At 40.0% G+C, this 19,936-nt stretch overlaps 3 protein-coding genes across 3 annotated transcripts in view; 2 read left to right on the forward strand and 1 right to left on the reverse strand.

Annotated features, from left to right (window-relative positions):
• LOC118427197 (deleted in malignant brain tumors 1 protein-like) overlaps positions 1-4,040 on the forward strand; it is a 4,741-nt gene extending 701 nt beyond the window's left edge. The window contains exons 4-8 of the mRNA XM_035836834.1: positions 1,439-1,525; positions 1,674-1,793; positions 1,927-2,052; positions 2,384-2,698; positions 3,454-4,040. Of these exons, the coding sequence (XP_035692727.1) occupies positions 1,439-1,525; positions 1,674-1,793; positions 1,927-2,052; positions 2,384-2,698; positions 3,454-3,866 (1,061 nt within the window). The 3' untranslated portion in view covers positions 3,867-4,040. The remainder of the gene's footprint in view (positions 1-1,438; positions 1,526-1,673; positions 1,794-1,926; positions 2,053-2,383; positions 2,699-3,453) is intronic.
• Positions 4,041-9,515: 5,475 nt separating this feature from the next.
• Positions 9,516-10,513, forward strand: LOC118427744. The gene is given in 2 exon segments (XM_035837665.1): positions 9,516-10,142; positions 10,144-10,513. Coding segments are annotated over 2 exon segments (765 nt in total). The 5' UTR covers positions 9,516-9,566; the 3' UTR covers positions 10,333-10,513.
• A 5,411-nt stretch (positions 10,514-15,924) lies between these two features.
• Positions 15,925-19,936, reverse strand: part of LOC118427684 (transmembrane protein 268-like) — a 22,509-nt gene continuing 18,497 nt past the window's right edge. Inside the window, exon 9 of the mRNA XM_035837580.1 lies at positions 15,925-16,193. Within this exon, the coding sequence (XP_035693473.1) occupies positions 16,011-16,193 (183 nt within the window). The 3' untranslated portion in view covers positions 15,925-16,010. The remainder of the gene's footprint in view (positions 16,194-19,936) is intronic.

Consider the following 19,936-nt stretch of genomic DNA (forward strand, 5'->3'; position numbering starts at 1 on the left):
AATACAGCTCCAAGATGCCAACATTTCCAAAGAAAAACACATCTTCTGATACTTTTAAAAATCAATCCTGTGGGGACTCACCGGGGACCTTCTGCGCAGCCGTCAATTAGGGGTCATTGCCCTTGTAGGGGCCCGAACTTGAGAATTGACAAGTTTCAATCATTTCGCATGATGCGAGTAAGAGTTTTCAAACATTATCCCAAGTTTCAAAGCTTTCTGACCAAGAATGCTCCCAGGGGAATGGATCTCATGGCAGGTGTCAGAGGACTTTCCTCAAGGCTTTGGCAGTGGTTTGAGGCATTTGATAGGCTCCATAGCATTAACCAAAAAGTGACACAAACTGAAGAAAAAGTTAAAAGCTGATCTTTCTAGCATAAGGAAAGTATTCTCCCACCATTTACACACCTAAAGTTGTATTGAAAAGCTGCCAGGTTAGACTTTGAAGCATTTTATGAGAGTGCATATTACATTATCAATAAAAGGTACAGAAAGTAAGAAATCAGGCCCAAAACCACTAATATGGCAGAATTTCTCAAGAAATTTCAGTCAGTTGAGTCAGGTAAAGCCTTTCTTTTGCCCATATAACCAATTTTTGGGAACATATTGGCCCCCAATGATATATAAGCCCCAAAGGACACACCTACCCCCCCCCCCCTCATTCTATGCACTCTCATCATCTGCTCCAAAGTGTGGTCTAACAGCATTTAGATACAAATTTTGGTGTCTAAACTGATGGAGAGTAGTCCCCTTATGACAGGGTGAGCAGATTTTACCATTTTCCCCTGTTTGTGCCACTTTTTGCTAAACAATATGAAGTCTAACCAAAGCCACAAACCTTACCACATCCCTCATGACACCTGTGCTCCCTGGGGACCAATCCTTGGAGTAGGGTCTCCGTGAAGTCTTTAAAACTTGTGACAATGCTTGACAACCCTTCCCGCATCACTTGAAGTGTCTTGACACCTGCTAATTTTGAACTTGACTACCCTGCCGAACATGGCAGAGCAGTGACCACCAATCATGTCTTCCCTATCCTTATAATGCATTTAATGGCAAATAGAAGCTGTCAAAAGTCACCTACCTGACGTTTCGTTCTCGAAAAACTAACATTGAGAGGGTAGCCCGGCTTCTAAAATGTCCATTCTCAACTTTTCGGAACTTTCTGACCGGTGATTTGCATCCAAACGCAACTCGGTGACCTTTGACCCCATCTGGCACTACAATGACAGCTACATAACAAACTTCTTTCTAGTGTTCCAGGCACCCAAAACAGGCTTAAAAGTCTGTTTTTTTCGACATAATAAAAAACCTACAACCCTTACCTGTAGAATACAGCTCCAAGATGCCAACATTTCCAAAGAAAAACACATCTTCTGATACTTTTAAAAATCAATCCTGTGGGGACTCACCGGGGACCTTCTGCGCAGCCGTCAATTAGGGGTCATTGCCCTGAAGGACTGTCCACACAGCGGCTGGGGGGTCGCTAACTGTAAACACGAGGAGGACGCGGGCGTCGAGTGCTCGGGTAAGACCGTTTTCTTGACCACAATATTTATTGGACATTGTAATTATACTCACTATGACAGGTAACCGGAAACACAACATTTTCCTTGTCCGTGTTTTGATTAGAACTGGATAATATTGCTAATCACTGATGTTTGTTTTCGTCACAGGTACACCATCTGCATCTGAGCTGTTCCAGATACTGAACGACCAGGCCAATGCACTGATTCAGCATGGTGCGATACTTGACGACCACGAGACGACAATCGCAACCATACAGAACGAAATAGGTAGGATATATGTAATGCACATCTTATTTTGGTGTTTCATGTAGAACACTATAGACTTTCTTCCTGATTAGTAACTCTGTCCCACATAGATTTCCTAATTTTTATCTAAATCGGCATTTTTGTTTCTGTAAAGACCACCTGGCTGCCGAAGTACCTACCTTGATACAGGCCAACACCTTACAGAATGGTGAGATCAGTCAGCTACAGCAGCTCATGGCTACCCTGGACTACAAGGTGGACGAACTCAACAACATGGCAGGTATGTTTCATCTGCAAAACTATATCTCATAGCCGTAGTGATAGCTTTGTCCTGTTAATCTTTTAAATGTCAATACCCGTACTCCGAAAGACAGATGACATAGAACTTAACCTTTTCAGGAATAAGTAGATCACTAACAGTGAATTCTATAGTTAGGTACTAGTAGTTAGAGACCAATTTATTTATCCTTTCGCATGAATTAAGGAGCAATTGCTTTTTTTGTGTGAAATGATGCTCTGAGGCAATTCACATCAATAGGATTTTAGTAGAGGTACTGGTTTGCTGATATGGCTTTGTGATATAGGAAAGGGTTTTTTTCTGTGTCTTTTAGTTTTTCCGATCCGCCTAATGGGTGGAAACGCGTCACACGGGCGAGTCGAAGTGTGGCACGACGGCCAATGGGGGACGATCTGTGACGACAGCTGGGATATCAACGACGCCAGGGTGGTCTGCAGACAGCTCGGCTACAAGGACGCCATCGCCGCCTACGAGCATGCCATGTACGGGGAGGGTACAGGGCCGATCCTGATGGACAGTGTCGGCTGTACCGGCTCGGAGCCACACCTGGCCGCTTGTTCTCACGAGGGATGGACTGTGCACGACTGCAAGCACGAAGAAGACGCCGGGGTTGGCTGTCTCTATCAAGGTAAAATAAATTTTGATTCGCTGTCCATGGACCTACCACTGATGTCACTTGTCATGCAGGTTCCGGGTCCTGTTTCAATTAGCAATCTAGTCCATAGATGGACACGGTAGAAATGGTTGGATATTTGCGTTTTGTTTAAATTCATCTCATTTCTATTTCTGTCATTGTTAGTAATACCTAGGGTTGTCCAATCAGTGATTTAAACTGGTAGTAAGGCCACAGCAAGTAAATTTTATGGATGACATCCGCGCGCTCATTAATTTTCGCCTGAAAATGGGCAAAGGTTGTGTTGTAACCTAATCATTGAATGTAGAATTGACACTAGAGACTATGTAGAATTGACTGTAGTTGCAGAAGTGAAACTTGATAGATAGTTGTAAGAGTGGCACCACTATGGAAGCTATGAGTGTAGTTGCCAACATGGTTAGTGATACCAGTCTACCACACTGGTGTCACTTTAACTACACTGGTTCACTTCTTAAATACAGGAATGAATGCCTTGTTGGCTGTGATGCCATATTTTATCACTTCAAGTCTTGTTACAACGTGTATTTTGAAAATTTGCCATCTTGTTTTTTTTACCCATCTTGTTTTTTTCGCCCTATCTCATTATTTTTCCAGTCTGCAGAGGATGTCATCCATAAAATTTACTTGCTGTGGCCTAAGCCATGAAAGCAAATTGTTTTGATTGGTATTTTCCCCTCTTCTGCCAATCAGTAACTCAAAAGGAGTCTGGTACTTTTATTTTCATGTAGATGAGCTGGGCACCTGGGCTGCATTTTCTGCTGGTTGGACTTCTGGCAGCTATCGCCCGACCAGCAACTACATCATCCCATTCAACCAAGTCTACACAAACATCGGGGGCCACTACTCCACCAACGGCAGGTTCACGGCACCCGTAAACGGGCACTACTTCTTTGTGTTTAACGGCCATTCCGCGTACCTCGGTAGTTACAATGTGTATATATATTTCATGATAAACGGTAGTGCTTACAAGTCTAATTGGATTTACGACACTGACAATGACGACTCCACTGATACATCTAGCAACAGTATCATTGTCCACTTGAACAAAAACGACTATGTTTCCATCCAGATTAGAGGTAATTATGCCCTGACAGGGTCTGAGAGAACCACATTCTCCGGCTTCTTGATCCAGGCAGATTAGCACAGCGTAAAGTGTGAAAGGCGTGAAACAATATGAGTGTGAAATTCACATCACAGCTAACATCACCAGACAGGTATTTTGAATTAGATGTTTTTATTGATTGTATCGTGCAAACTGGTTAACAATGTACGGCAAGACTGTTATTGATAAATCCTTTCATACCACGTTCATGCAAATAAATACATTGGACGCCATACTTGAGTCATCATGTTTTTCTTTACAACCTTGATATCAAGTGCGAAGTAAACTTCAATAAGTAGAACCATGGGAACAACGTACCAAAGTAAAGTTAAGAGTCATTGCAGGAGAAAACCAGGCAAAACCAGGCAGAGGTCGGAAGATGGGGGTCGGCCAAATCAACTCAAACTTTTTATGTGGGATAGGTATGCGGAACTATGAACAGCCATATGATTAAAACCCTCCAGCTATTTTTCGTTATGGCGTTCTGGGGCCCCCCTCTGAGACCCTCCAAAATCAAACTTTTGATGACTGAAAATTACTGAAATTGCGATGGCTATTCTGATACTTCTGATTAAGATATGACAAAAAAATTTATATTCCCATATTCCATGTGTTTTTGAGTTTTAATGGTAAAAATTTGAAGATGAAGTATTGAAATTGAGAGGGTGTTACAGGGGGTTACCAGAACCAATGAAAACACAATTTTCAACTCTCTGAATTTCTGTGATCTTTCAGGGGCTTGTTCTCCGACACCCAGCAATTTAAATGAATGATTTTACCTTTACTGGAGAGAGGAATATCTACTAATTGAAAATGAAGCGTCGTCTAATTGGGTCATGTATACCACGAGCCGTGAGCGGGGGATTATGGGGATTTTCCAGGTTTTTGACTATGTTAAAACAGGTAATAACTGCTCACTACGGGGTAATGGACAGCAACTTTTTGGTGTCCCTGTGTAGGATCACTGATTAATTGTCAAAAATGCTTCAACTAATTGCAAGTAATTATTGAGGCTCTGTATGGGGGATATACGGCTACTTGAAAATGAATTTTGCAGGTTTTACCCGCATTTGGTGCTCTGTAAGTCCTCAAATAGTACATTCCTTACAGAATCATAATTATTATGTATTTACCATGTGGTACTTAATGAAAGAGGCTCTGCGTGGGGGTTATCAGGTCTCCACGTACATGATATACTCAATCGGTCATTGCATCAGAATCTTTGGCAGAAGCGAGAAGAACTGGGTCAGTAATCTTCCGGCATACTTTGCATGTGAGATAGGTGGGTTGGTGAATTATAAATTAAGAGCCATCGAATTAAAAGTCCCATGTTCTTTTTAGTATGGAGTTATGGATCCCAATGGCTGCAGTAATTACGAAAGGCGACGAAGGCAAGTATGATGTGGAGTGTTTTGTCCACATTTTCAACAACTGCCGACAGGACTGGCATGGTCAGCTGTCTGTGCTATTCTGCAAAGTGTACTTCAGACCGTCAAGTCCAAGAATCTTTTACTAATAAAAGTGTTTTTGAGATATTGCAGGGTGTTATCACTGTGTTCCGCTGATTTTGTCTCTGCCAGCGATCGGTCAGAAAACTAGCATATCAGGTCTGCGCTTAGACTTCTCAGACCCTCAGGAGGCAAGGACATTTGTGACCGCAAGATAACATCAATGAAGACTCACATAATACGGTATGTCAATGAAAAACATGATGTTTTGACCGCTGAAGACATGAAAGAAGCGTGGAGGGTCCCATGGAGGTATAGATGACTATAGAATTGCGGTAGCACAAACAGATGAAGCAAGCTAAGAGCAGTGCAAGGCAAAAATGGGAAGATGTCAAGTAATAGAACAATTCTTGTTTGCAACTGATTGAGACATACTAGTACGAGTCTGGAGAGCCTTTGGTGTTGAGGTTGGAGAAGTAGTGAACTTTGCCAGTGCCACAGATACATGACCTTCCAACCCTGACACAGCACCGTTTGGTACCCCACAGTCACAAACGAGTCACATCACAACATCGGCAGTTGGTCAAAGTCAGCGTTGTTCTGCTGCCCTGAGCCAAGATATGTGACAGCCTTCAGCTCAGCCAACAAGCTAGAAGATGTTGGAGAACACTTTAAAGAACTAGAGCGGGAGTCCAACGTTACATACATTGTACAACAGAATACACAAGCAGTGGGCTCGAGCTGTGACTGGAATAGCTCATGGCTAGGGGTGGGTAACAATGGTCCATTTTGCTGAAACAAATCTGTATTGTGTAGCATTCGACTCCCACTGGTGTTGTAAAAATCCCACATGGGTAACTACCTCTGTACGATTGACTGTAAAAGTTGGTAAAATTACTATAGAGTGTACTCTGCTTCGCTCTTTTTTATTTGCCTTGACCGATAACCCCGAAAACGTGTGAATGTCTGATCATGTAATCAGTTCATTTTCCAATTGGTCCAACATCCGGCCCACCGAATTTTTTCAGGTCCGTTTTTTCTGGACCGGTTCAATGAGAAAAACCGGTTTTGTACCGGTACCCAGCCCTACTCATGGCCCTGGCCTAGCCTCACAGTCACAAGGAGAAGAATCCGGATTGGGCCTCCTACCAAGTTGTCAATGAAGGCTGGGCAATCCGGACTAGGAAAGGCTGCCAACTGATGTCAGGCAAGATGAAAACTTAGGCCTATCTGACTGACATTTTCAATCGGGGGGCTACGTCTGGGCAGAAAGCTGGTGCTGTGCAAGTGGCCCACGAGATGTGCACAGCACGTTAGGGAATCTGATGGCAAGCGGTTGTTCCAGCCCAGCGAGTGGCACACAGCCAAGCAGATTACAAGCTATTACAAACTTTCAGCAGCACAAAGACAGCAAGAAAGCACAGAATTTCTGGTCACCGACATGGAAGCGATAGATGAGGAAAGCGAGTGGCAGGCGCCACAAAAGACAGTGTATACTTTAATTCTAAGTATTGGCTACAGTCATCCTGTCATGTTGTCATGTTTGAAGACATAAACTTGTGCAAACTCAGGCTAAAACAAAAGGTCTCAAATCAATAAAGCTAAAGCAACTGAAGTGCATAATCAGATCATTTCCATCTTCCCATTACAGGTTCTACTCTTTCATACAGGCATTAGAGAACATCCTATCCACATGTACATGTGCAAGTTGATTTTTTTTGTAATTTGACAAAGTTTTGTAACATGATTTTTACAACTGTATAGGAACTCTGTACCAAACATGTGAATTTTTAGGCCTAGCCACAATCGTAATCTCTTACCCTTTGGAGGTAAAAAATTACATCAGACCTAGCTTATTGTACCAGTCCAAGAAAATTGAAAGTGTGCATTTGTGAATATACATTTCAACAGTGCGTTTTAAGTATTTTGCAGACAGTATGCTCCATTGTAATAGGGTTCTATATGTAGGTTTCTCATAGACTTAATGTCTTTAGTCTGTCCTTATGGTGATGAATAAATGAACAGTCAGGCATACTAACAAACCATTGGTATACTTTTACATATCGTATTTTGTTAATAGCTAAAATTCTTTGTTAGGGTCATGTTTCTATCTTGAAGATTGCCAATCATAGTATGCGGTCACCCATGTGGCCTGCAGTGCAGTAAATAGTATGTGGAGTATAGAGATAACCCCCATGTAGATCATTTTTCATTATGTATCACATAGGGAAAGCAGACTTTGTAAGGGATTAATTGACGTCTTAGAGATACTGAGATGTGTAAAAGCAGCTTAATTCCATTTCACACATCCTGATATGCCCCATACAGAGCCCAAATGAATAGCAGTAAATAGTTATAGCTTTGTTTGACAGTTAAGAATTGTTCCTATACAGAAACACAAATAAATGACATAACTTACCCCATATTGAGCACTTACAGAGCAACAAATCCGGGAAAACCAGTATATTTCATTTTCAAGTAGCCGTATATCCCCCATACAGAGCCCCAATAATTACTTGCAATTAGTTGAAGCATTTTCGACAATTAAGCAGTGATCCTACACAGGGACACCAAAAAGTTGCTGTCCATTACCCCGTAGTGAGCAGTTATTACCTGTTTTGACATAGTCAAAAACCTGGAAAATCCCCATAAAGACCCCCCGCTCACGGCTCGTAGTATACATGGCCCAATTAAACGACGCTTGATTTTCAATTAGTAGATATTCCTCTCTCCAGTAAAGGTAAAATCATTCATTTAAATTGCTGGGTGTCGGAGAACAAACCCCTGAAAGATCACAGAAATTCAGAGAGTTGAAAATTGTGTTTTCATTGGTTCTGGTAACCCCCTGTAACACCCTCTCAATTTCAATACTTCATCTTTAAATTTTTACCAGTAAAACTCAAAAACACATGGAATATGGGAATATAAAATTCTTTGTCATATCTTAATCAGAAGTATCAGAATAGCCATCGCAATTTCAGTAATTTTCAGTTATCAAAAGTTTGATTTTGGAGGGTCTCAGAGGGGGGCCCCAGAACGCCATAACGAAAAATAGCTGGAGGGTTTTAATCATATGGCTGTTCATAGTTCCCCATACCTATCCCACATAAAAAGTTTGAGTTGAGTTGGCCGACCCCCATCTTCCGACCTCTGCCTGGTTTTCTCCTGCAATGACTCTTAAGATACATTTTGACACGTGACAGATGAAGGTTTAAGGTTTAAGTAATCGTCATGAGCTTCCTCAAACGTTTACAAAAAAGAACGCTTCTAAGGTTAATATGTAATAAATGTTACATGGACAATCGGTCTTACTCGTGATTGGATGTGGTTTATTGAATGGGTTCCAAGCATGTGTCTGATATGATACATGTGGTCATGTCTTTACAAGGCAAGATAGATTTTGAAAATGTTATGGTCCCAAAGCGTACTAGCACTAGCTCTTTTCTATACACAAAACTCGGAAAATTTACTTCGCACTATATGCTCTTGTTCTTCTTTGACACGTTTTAAGCCTAGTCCTGAATATCTATACAACGCATTGCAAACACGTAGATGGTAAGGCCTAATATATATGATATTCAAGCAAAAACGGCTAGCTCTGCTCACTTCGTCTGCTCACTGGAGACTATTATATCATCTCCACAATCACTACAAATACTAGTAGGAGTAAATATTTGACATTGCAGCTGATTGGTGAATAAAACAATGACATGTCAAAATTAAGTAAAAAAACTACATCTCGCATCTCGAACTGGTAAACCCGCGGGCCGTGTCTCGTATGACGTAACGAAAATGGCGGCTGCTTCTATCTAAGCGCATCATCCTCCAGCCAACTTTGTCAATTTTTTACGTTCAAAACTTGCCATCCAGCATCCATTACCTCAAAATCTGTAAGAAGGCGTTCTTCTGAAGTCAATGGTACAGAACATTTGACGGAACACCTCACCGTACTGGAAAAATTTGACGAGACTGAAGCCAAGCGTTTCCCGGGAGATACCATAGCTACCCCACAAAAGGACGCCACGTCTAGCCGTCTTGCGATCGTCTCAACCGCAGCGGGCTCCTTTTGGAGCCCCCGCCAGTAGGTTTCCTTCCCGTTTCTAAGGATCTCTTATGCTGACACCATATCGCTGTTCTATTCTGTTTTTATTGAACACAGTTGGTTGCCGGGCTTTCTGATTGTCTTTTTCAGAGCGCCCCCCCCCCCCACCCACTCACACGCAATTACTCAGCCGCCCAGGTGTGCAGACATACAAACATTACCGGAGAAGATACCTAAAATTCCATCAAGATGCCTCCTAAAAAGAACAATACCAATCCTGATGAAGAATTTGTGAGTGTCACTTTCATGAAGGAACTGTTAGACCAACAGAAACTATACTACAAGGACCTTTTAGACAGACAAGAACAGAACTTTCGATCTTTCGTGCAAATAATTACTGACTCTACTAACCAAAGAATGGACAACCTAGTGCGAGAAATGCAGGATTTGAAATCTAGCTTACAGTTTTCCCAAGATGAACTGAAAGACCTGAAGGCCGACAAGGATAGCAATCTGAAGAAGATAAAGCAGTTAGAACAGGATATTGCATCTCGCAACGACGATGTGTCCACAGGTCTCACTGAAAAACTAGACTACATCGAAAACCAATCAAGACGAAATAATCTGATCTTTGATGGCATCAAAGAAGAGAAAGGGGAAACGTGGGAGCAAGCTGAGATGAAAGTTAAGGACGTGATCAAGAAGAAGCTGCACATAAACCCAGTCCACATTGAGATTGAGAGGGCACACAGAAATGGAAAGCCAGGAGAGAGGCCACGTCCAATCGTCGCAAAGTTCCTCCGCTATAAGGACAAACAAACCATCCTCGGGAAAGGCCAAAATGCTGAAAGGGACTTCAATCTATGTGAATGAAGACTTCTCTGATAGAGTTAGAAGGAAGAGAAGGGAGCTCCAGCCAGCTTTACGTGCAGCTAGAGAGAGAGGACAGTTAGCATACATCAGATTTGACAAATTAGTCATCTCAGACCGCACACGCGAATATGCTGGTATTTGAAAAACTTAGGACAAGAACAGAATGTGCATAATGCAACGTATAGGGTCAGTTCAGACAGTATCAGAACTGAACTTTCTTTGTTTTAATCTGCTAGGTAAGCTTTTGTTTGTGTGTAATTGTCTCAAACCATGGATTCTGATACTAGTGCCAGTGCTATTCAACGTCAGATTATTAGATCTATCATCATTAGTTTTAGGTATTATTTTTACAATGTACTTGTGTTATTTTGCCTACACAATGGTTAACTCATACCTACCAGGTCAAAGAGAGAATAGGGGAAGGAAAGATTCCTACTGCTAACAGAATGCAAAATACTCGAATAACATTCATAACATTAAACGTAAGAGGGATAAATAATCAATTCAAAAGAAGGAAAATATTCAGGTGGATACATGACAAAAATGTAGACATAGCTTTTCTGCAAGAAACATTTTCAGTCAAAGAAAATGAAAAGCAATGGACTACAGAATGGGGAGGGTAAATATTGTACAGCCATGGCTCATCACATAGTAAGGAAGTTATGATTCTTTTCAATCCAAAGTTAAGTATCAAAATTGAAAACAGAGAAGCTGATGAAGATGGGAGATACATAATTGCAAACACCAAAATGAATGACACAGACTTATGTCTAACAAATTTATACTCACCGAACAAGGCAAACGAGCAAGAAATATTTTTTAAGAAGATAAATAATTTGTTACAAGAACATGCAAATGGAACAATCATAGTTGGTGGTGATTGCAATGTATCTCTCACACAGATGGACAAAATATGTGGAAGACCCATAAATCAGAAGGACAAAGCCATCAAAGAAGTGAACTCGATACTAAAATCCTTTAACCTAACTGATATATGGAGAAAAAAAAAACCTAATACTAGACAGTATACATGGCAAAATGAGTCAACATCTGTTAAGTGTAGACTAGACTACTGGTTCATACCATGGAATTTGATACAATCAAGTAAATGTAAAATAAGTGTAGCACCTGTACCAGACCACAGAGCAGTTTGTATGTCTATTGTATCCCCAAATTATCAAAAAAGAGGGCCAGGCTTTTGGCGTTTTAACAATTCTCTACTTTCAGAAGAAAAATTCATTAAAGATATGGCGGATCTTCTTTCAAACATAGAAGAAAAACTTAAAGATATTCACGACCCAAGCCTAAAATGGGAAGTCTTAAAAATGGAGATCAGAACTTTCTGCATAAGATATTCAAAGAGAAAAGCACAATCCAGAAGAAATGAAGAACAAGAATTAGAAAATAGACTCAACCGATTAATTAAAGAAAATGATGAAAATTATGATCTGAATAACCAAATTCTAATACAGGAAGTAAAAGAACAATTAGACGACATACAAAATATGAAAACCAGAGGGGCAATAATAAGAAGCAGATGTAAATGGTATGAAGAAGGAGAAAAAAGCACAAAATACTTCTTCAACTTAGAGAAGCGAAACTTTCAAGAAAAAGTCATTACCTCACTTATGTCAGAGGATGGATCCATGATAACAGACCCCAAAGAAATTATAAATAAAGAAGCAGAGTACTATCAAAAACTATACACTGCTGGTGAATGTGACCCAGATAAGAAGGAATTTGACTGTTTCTTTAAAAACAAGGAAATTAAAAGACTAAATGAGGATGATAAGACTAGTTGTGAAGGGAAGATTAGTGAACTTGAACTTAAAAAGCAATAGAGCATCTCCACAAAAATAAAAATAAGGCACCAGGATGTGATGGGATCACAGTTGAGTTCTATTCAAAATTTTGGGAGCTAATAAAACATAATCTCACTAATGCTACCAACCACGCTTTCGTTACCGGTATTTTACCAATGTCCCAAAGACGAGGAGTTATTAGACTCATTCCAAAACAAGAAACAGATCTAAGTACATTGGATAATTGGCGACCAATTAGCTTACTCAATGTTGATTACAAAATTATAAGCAAGGCACTTACATTACGAATGGAACCCTTACTTCCAGTCATAATACACGAAGATCAGACTGGCTTTATAAAACAAAGATACATAGGTAGCAATATAAGACGCATATGGGATACTATAGATTTTTGTGATAAAGAAAACAACGCAGGATTGATCATGTTTTTAGATTTCAAAAAAGCTTACGACAGTGTTGAAATACCATTTCTAATCAAAGCACTGAAAACTATGAACTTTGGTGAAGATATGATTGGATGGGTGAAGCTTTTATATAATAACATAAAAAGTTGCGTGGTTAACAATGGTTACAGAGAGGGGTGAGACAGGGCGACCCCCTATCTTCCACTCTATTCATTATCGGGCTAGAAGTACTTGCATGCAAAATCAGATCTGACTCTAATATTCGAGGACTAGAGGTTTATGGCAAAACTCATAAAATATCCATGTACGCAGATGATATGACTTCCCTTCTAGCAGATGTGGACTCTGCAGGCAGACTTCTAGATACTTTACACTTGTTTAAAAGATGTAGTGGATTAGAATTAAACCCTAAGAAAACTGATGCTCTGTGGGTAGGTCCTAACAAAAATAGAGAAGACAAACCACTACCAACATGCTGGCCCTGCACACCCATAAAAGCCCTAGGCACGCACTTTGGACACAATAAAGATATATGTTACAATAAGGATTTTGACAACAACTTTACAAAGATGAAAAAACTATGCAATGTATGGAAAAGTAGAAATCTTTCCATTATAGACAGAATTTTAATTATCAAGACACTAGGTATCTCCAAGCTTGTTTATAATTGTTCAGTTTTACATGCACCACCAACCTTGATAAAACAAGTCAAATGATTATATATTTCAATATGTGTGGCAAAACAAACCTCCCAAGGTTAAAATGACAACTCTGATTGGAAAAATATCCCAAGGAGGACTAAAGATGGTAAACTTTGTCACCAAGAATAAAGCAATAAAGGCAACATGGGTAAGAAGGCTTATTACAGACCCACTAATGGAAAAAGAAAGTCTCTTCTCAAAATGGGGAGGTTTCTTATTATTCAAATGTAATTTTTCATGTAAACTGCTAGACTTGTCCAACCTACCACTGTTCTATAAAGATGTCATATCCTCTTGGGAAGAAGTAATACAGCATGAACCACTCTCACACAGACAGATCTGTTCGCAAATTATATGGAATAATAGATACATTGTAATTGGAACATCATCTGTATACTATAAAACATGGGCTAATGCAGGCATTATATATTTCAATGATTTGTTAAAAAACGATGGAACCTTTTACAGTATAACTGATCTACACAACACATATGGTATAGAAATCAATCCATGTCATGTATTAAAATTACTCAAAACAGCCATACCACAGAAATGGAAAGAAGTAGTAGGGTATGAGGGTCTATCTTATCTGTATAATGTAATCCTGAAAACATCATACATTATACAGATAAGATAGACCCTCATACCCTCACATGTAAGCAAATATATGATATTCTGATACAGAAACAATTTGTATCACCAGGTCAAGATAACAACATTATACAAAAAATAGGAAGTGGTAACATTGAAAATGCATATACCAATGCCTTTGTTGTAACAAAAGACACAAAATTACAATGTTTTCAGTATAAGATTCTACACCGGTATCTTGCGACAAACAACTGGCTACAAAAAGTTAACATCAAACAAAGCAACAAATGTAATAACTGTAATGAAGAACACACTATTGAGCACCTTTTTCTATATTGTAATGAAGTTGTACTTTTCTGGAAACACGTTTGTACATGGTGGAAAATCAAAACACAGCAAGATCTGAACATAGATGAGAACTTGATTATATATGAAATATCTGAAACATATAGAGACAACAAGCTTTTACATTGTATCCTTATTGCCAAATATGTAATTTACACCTGTTTTTTGAAAGATTTGAAACCAAACTTGAAATACTTTAAAGCTAAAATTGCCAATATGCCAATGATAGATATCCCTTAGATACACCTGTTAAGTCAATCACAGACCAATGATCAACGCTTGTTATCCCTCTCTCTCTCTCACCCAGTCCTGTTATACCTCATGTTAATGTTTTTTATTGTGCTTCAATGATGTATATGTATGTGCTATTGTGTATTATGCTGAAATATTGAATAAAGTTTTTAAAAAAAAAAAAAATCTCGAACTGGTAAAAAGTCATCAAACATTTACAAACAATCATCATTGTCCCTTACATAAGTCTTCCATTCATTATCAAAATCTATTCAAAGTTTTCAGCTAACATACAACATACAGCCTTCGCTTCAATCCTCAACAATTGTTGGCAATTATAGTCCGTAAATATGAGGTTATCATGATATAACTATATAAACTCGGCACAAATGCACGTAAGCGGACCCAGTGCGTGTTCCATGAGTGAAGAATGATAATGAGTTTGATACCATAGGAAAGGGAATCACACTAGCTCTCTATTGATATATAATACATTAAAGTATATGCAGAAATAACGAAAATATGATATATCAAAGATGATATGCGAAACTTTTTGTACCGAGTTTATTAGGTACATATTGGTAAACAAGACCAAAGTAATTGATCAAATATACAGAAGTCTATCTAACCAGCTAAACAAGCAAGGAAGGAGTTAATCAACAAACCAACTAGCCAATCAGCACGGTGGTCAAATACGGGCTCAAAATCTCCCATGTCTAGTCGAATTCGAACCTTCTTCCATGATGTTCCATCTGACGTAATTCGAACCGAACCCGTGTTCTATTTAGGTCATCTGCGGTCATTGCAGGTAAAACCGTGCTTTCTGGCATTTTCCCCCCCAACTAACTTGAATCAGGCGAAAAATATAGTTTTTAACCAATATAAACAATTTTCTGGAAGGTACATCTATGCTTTCACTTTGTTTGGGACCTGTAATATGTAACGAATCTACTGGCGTTTGAATATCATAAGTGTTGTTTACACCGGTACCAATTACACCCTCCAGCTCTCCGTGCGGCATGACAAGCGTGTAAACATCGTTTAAGATCTCCACCAAGAAGAGTCCAACATAACTCATTGACGGCTGTAAATGACCGCAACGGTTTTCCCGAGATTTCTATTTTTAGGATTTTTAAAAAATGCGTTAGATTTTGAATTATTGGTAATTAAGTGCGAAAAATGCCATTTTTACGCATATTTTTGACTGTAACTTTGCTTAAAATTAAGAATTAAAAAATCCCCAAAGCAGAAGGTGTTATTTGCCTCTCGGATGACGAAAAATATAAAAATCGAGAATTTGCCATGGCACTTGCGGCCCATCTTATCAAGAGTATGATCAAATTAAGGCCTTCCTTGAAACAGAAAATAATCGTCTTTGGAAACAAAATCGAAACAAAACAACTATCTCAATTCAAACGGGAAGATTCAAACTATCTAAAATTGGGAATTTAATCTTATTTTGAATACATTTTTCTTGTCATAACATCTTGTTTATTTTGAAATATTTTACGGTTAGCAAATAGTAGGCCTCTTGTAACCCGATACTCTGTCGAACTCGCATAGCAACGAGAAAGAATACCCTAGCAACCGACCGCCGTGCAGCTAATAATGGACCAACAAGGAAACAAATGGGCCCCGTCGAATTTTCCATTAAATGGCCAAGGGAACTTCCATGTTCAGTTCCCGTTACACAGTCGAGGGACGGGTTCTTCTGTCAACTTACCATCAGACGACTGATGTTCCTGCCCGGTCGAGTTTCCAGCCGAACTCTCTCATCTCCACCAGCTGACACAGACAGGCGCCCTGCTGGGTGTGACCGCGGGACTGGCCGGGCTGCGGCAGCTTCTTGGTGACCAGGAGCCGGACGTAGTGGTCACTGTACTTCAGCAGCAGGGCCTCGGCTTCAGCCTGGGAAGGGGTATTATATACATCATTAGAATGAATACCCTAACGGTAAACTTTAAGTACAGGCCAAGGTGATAAAGTAGTTCTAAGTACAATCAATTACAAGGGCATAAGAATGTTATATCTTACTACAACCCCAAAGTCCAATGTATACTAGTTAGTATGTACAGGTTCAATATCTGAACTTCAAGATAGTTTTAAATGAATAGAAAGATACATGATTTATCTAATTGCATGAGGAATGTAATTTTTCTGTGCTAGTTACTAATAGATATCAAAAGCTAATATTTTGGTACACAATTGAAGAGGACATTTCTTTCATTAATTGTTGTATAGCATACAGTAAACAATAAAATGACACTCGCCTTCTATTAGTCATTACAGACCTATAATTTTGGAACCTCCAACAACAATCTCGTTTGTGGTGTGAAAGTATTACTCACTTACGGCCCATAACCACAGTGGTCGTAGGGGCTCCACGAAGGTATGTGACGGTACAATATGTTCACATTGAGGGTTTCAATTTGTGACATTAGAGAAAATAGGAAACCATGTCAAAGGAGACGTGTCTTACGTTGTCATTTTCTACAGGGAGTATACGTGTACCTTGAGTTCTGACATACGGGATGTTCGTGACGAGTTGTCTCCGTCTGTGTTGAGTGCGTCTCTAGTTCCTTCTGACAGAAGAGGAACTGCATCATCCGCTTCTATGGGTACGACACAAGACGACGAGGCACTTTCGAACTCCTGGCAAAATGAAGATACAATGTGGTTTTCTCATTAAAAATATATTTTACTAGTATGTTATGGACACAGGTAGAAAGAGAATACGTAAGTACAGAAAAGGCATAGATGATAAGGTGTAAATACTAAATAAACATATCTGGACGTTTCGACTATATGCTTAGTTACTTTAAACTGACAATGTTGCCCAATCAATCGAGACCAACATTACTATATATGCTTTATGCTGAATTCACCATACATCATTACATATGCAAACTTGAAATGCAGTCAATCTGGGCGTAATTGTTCAATAGGTACAACAATTGATGACATAGATAGCAACAAATAACTTACCGGTGGATCATGCATCTTTGATGCTGATAGTTGATCGGAAAAGCCTGCTTGCAAGTTCCCTGCCACTGCGAGTGAATCCGATGGGCTCCTCGCCATCAAGTCATCTAGGATTTTCATCTGTAAAAATGAATACACGTGAGACATCTAGCAGAACCTCTAATTCACTATCTTACTGAAAATGACAAATACTCTTTTCTCAACGAAGACGAAACGAAAACATGAAAGATCGAATCAGTTAGTAAATGACATTATGGAGAATCTAAACTATTCTTCAACTCAACAAAATTTGACTGGTCGGTCATTCCTCCTCAGCTATCTGGCATAATCGCTCTGGACACTTCACTTTATGCATGTGTGACGTCATCAATGGGTCAAATGTTGAGAGAAGGTTGGTGAGCCCTGATGTAGATTGCCTTCTTTACTGTTCTCACAAAGTAAGTCTGTCCAGTATCCAGCGTATTAACTACCTCCAACGATAATGTGTATCTCGTAGATTCAATCAGCGGCAATATGCGGTGACGTGTACATACCAATTGGGTCATATTGGAGGACTGGCCGATGCAGTGTAAACTGTCGGTGTTTGAATAGGCGAGAAGTTTTCCATACTAAACATCACAGTTACTCATTGAAACTTACCAGGCAAGATCCTCGCTCGTAGTACACAAATGAAGCTGATGTCAATGTAAGGACAAAGTCGACGTTTTTTGTCCCGTGTGTGCGCGGCAAGGCTATGTCCCCCATTATTTACATGGTTCAACGGTTCAATGGTTCAATGTTAACCCAGCCCTTCCAAAGGCCTTTCCCAGTTCTCTTTCTCGTGAACAAACTTACGGCTTAGGCGACCAACAGTACATCCCAGTCAAGCTTTAAACCTCCCTTTTACGAATTTGATAACAGTTGTGGTCGGTACTGAAAGCCTCTTAATATCTGGTTACATCGAATGAATGAAGCGTTTGTATGGTGATATTTCAGATCCATTGGAGTAAAATATAATCAAGTGAATTATGTCACATAATAAATTGCATTACCTATTCATAAAGATGAAATAAATGCCTAATTAGACCAATGCATTGTATGTGAATATGTAAGTAGGCAATGACGTCATCGAAACGTCTCAAGAACGTATGACCGCAGCAAAACGCTAACATGAGTTCAGTAGAATGCGAGCTCAAACCGTTACACGAAAAGTCGCAATAGATTTGCGGGTCACTATTTACATTTTAAATACTAACCCAAGTCCTGCGGCAAGCAATAATTGTTTGTTTGCAATGCATTTTCTGTATGCGACCCATTTTCAGAACGCCCCACGCGGGCGGAAATGTAAACAGAGCGGCGAGAAGGCCTTGCCGCACGTTCATCAGCGGGGTGGGATCCCTCCCCGGAACAGCCAATATGTATAACATTTCCCGCGAAACTCCTTATTTGGGGAGCGTGGTTGATGTAAACAAAGGCTCTTACTAGTAGTTGCGTCATTTTTTTTTTCTGTGCGGAAAATACAATCAATTCTTTCTGACACATTTCTAGAGCAAGAACGGGTCGCGTTCCCAAATTTCCTGTTCTAAATTTTGCGTGTGCCGCCCTGCGTTCGCGCCAAAAAAATGTAAAAAGTGTAGCGAGTGGGCCTTGTCGCGAGTGATCGTGGGGTGGGATCCCTCAGTTCCCGGGGAATGTCCCGTATTTGGGGATCGGGGTTGACCAACAGGTTGTTACTAGTAGTTGCGTAATTTTATTTCAGCGCGGGAAATAGAATCAATTCTTTCGACATAATTCTGGAACAAGAGCGGGGCGCGTTCCCAAAATTCCTGTTCTAAATTTGAATCTCTTTGGTTCGTCAACGTAAGATACAAACCATCGTAGGTTTGTATGTAAAACACGGGCGTTACTTTCACGGGCAAGCCTCGCCATTTGGCCCCGCCCACAAACCGCCAGGGCAGTGTCGGCAGTGTTAGAGGCACACTTCGCCGACTTAATCAAAGGGCCGCCGGCTATCAATCAAACGAGGATGTTGATTAGAGTTTCAAACAGTCATGGTGCCGTACAGCGAACTTCATGCTTCGTGAATACATTCCTTAACTTTTTTTCCCACAGCGGTGCTTCTACAAAATATTTATAAGACTGTAACACTGAGTCCCACATGTTTTAAAGAATAGAACTGACGCGAAACAGCGGTTTTTGCCCGGTATTTTTCTTGAAACATGTCCGTGGGAATATCGTCTGACGGCGAGGCGGCGACGCAGGGATATCAAACGTCAACATTACATAAGTCGCACGGCGGCTAACAGCGCAGCGAAGATACTAGCGCTATAAGTAAGCGCTTCAAGTCCTTTTACTTTACCATGCCTCGTCACAAGACCAGTGGGTCTCCACTGAGTAAGAAAACAGAACAGACAAAAAAACGAAAGTACAGCTCAACAGGATCGCAGACTGATGATGAACCACAAGATGATTTGTCCAGCGAAATCGGCTCGGACAAATCCTGTAAGTCATGTGGTCTCGGAAAAGACATTAAAGGTCTGTTGCAGAAAATCACAAAACAATTAGATGATCTAAAAAGGCAAGTCAATCGCGATGCCCTGCAAATAGTCAACCTTGCAAAAACGTGCCAACATTTCCAAGATGAAGTTGAAGACCTAAAGAAAGAACTGAAAACTGTGTCAACAAAGCTG

This window comes from Branchiostoma floridae, chromosome 12 (assembly GCF_000003815.2).
Source record: "Branchiostoma floridae strain S238N-H82 chromosome 12, Bfl_VNyyK, whole genome shotgun sequence".
NCBI classification, from domain to species: domain Eukaryota; kingdom Metazoa; phylum Chordata; class Leptocardii; order Amphioxiformes; family Branchiostomatidae; genus Branchiostoma; species Branchiostoma floridae.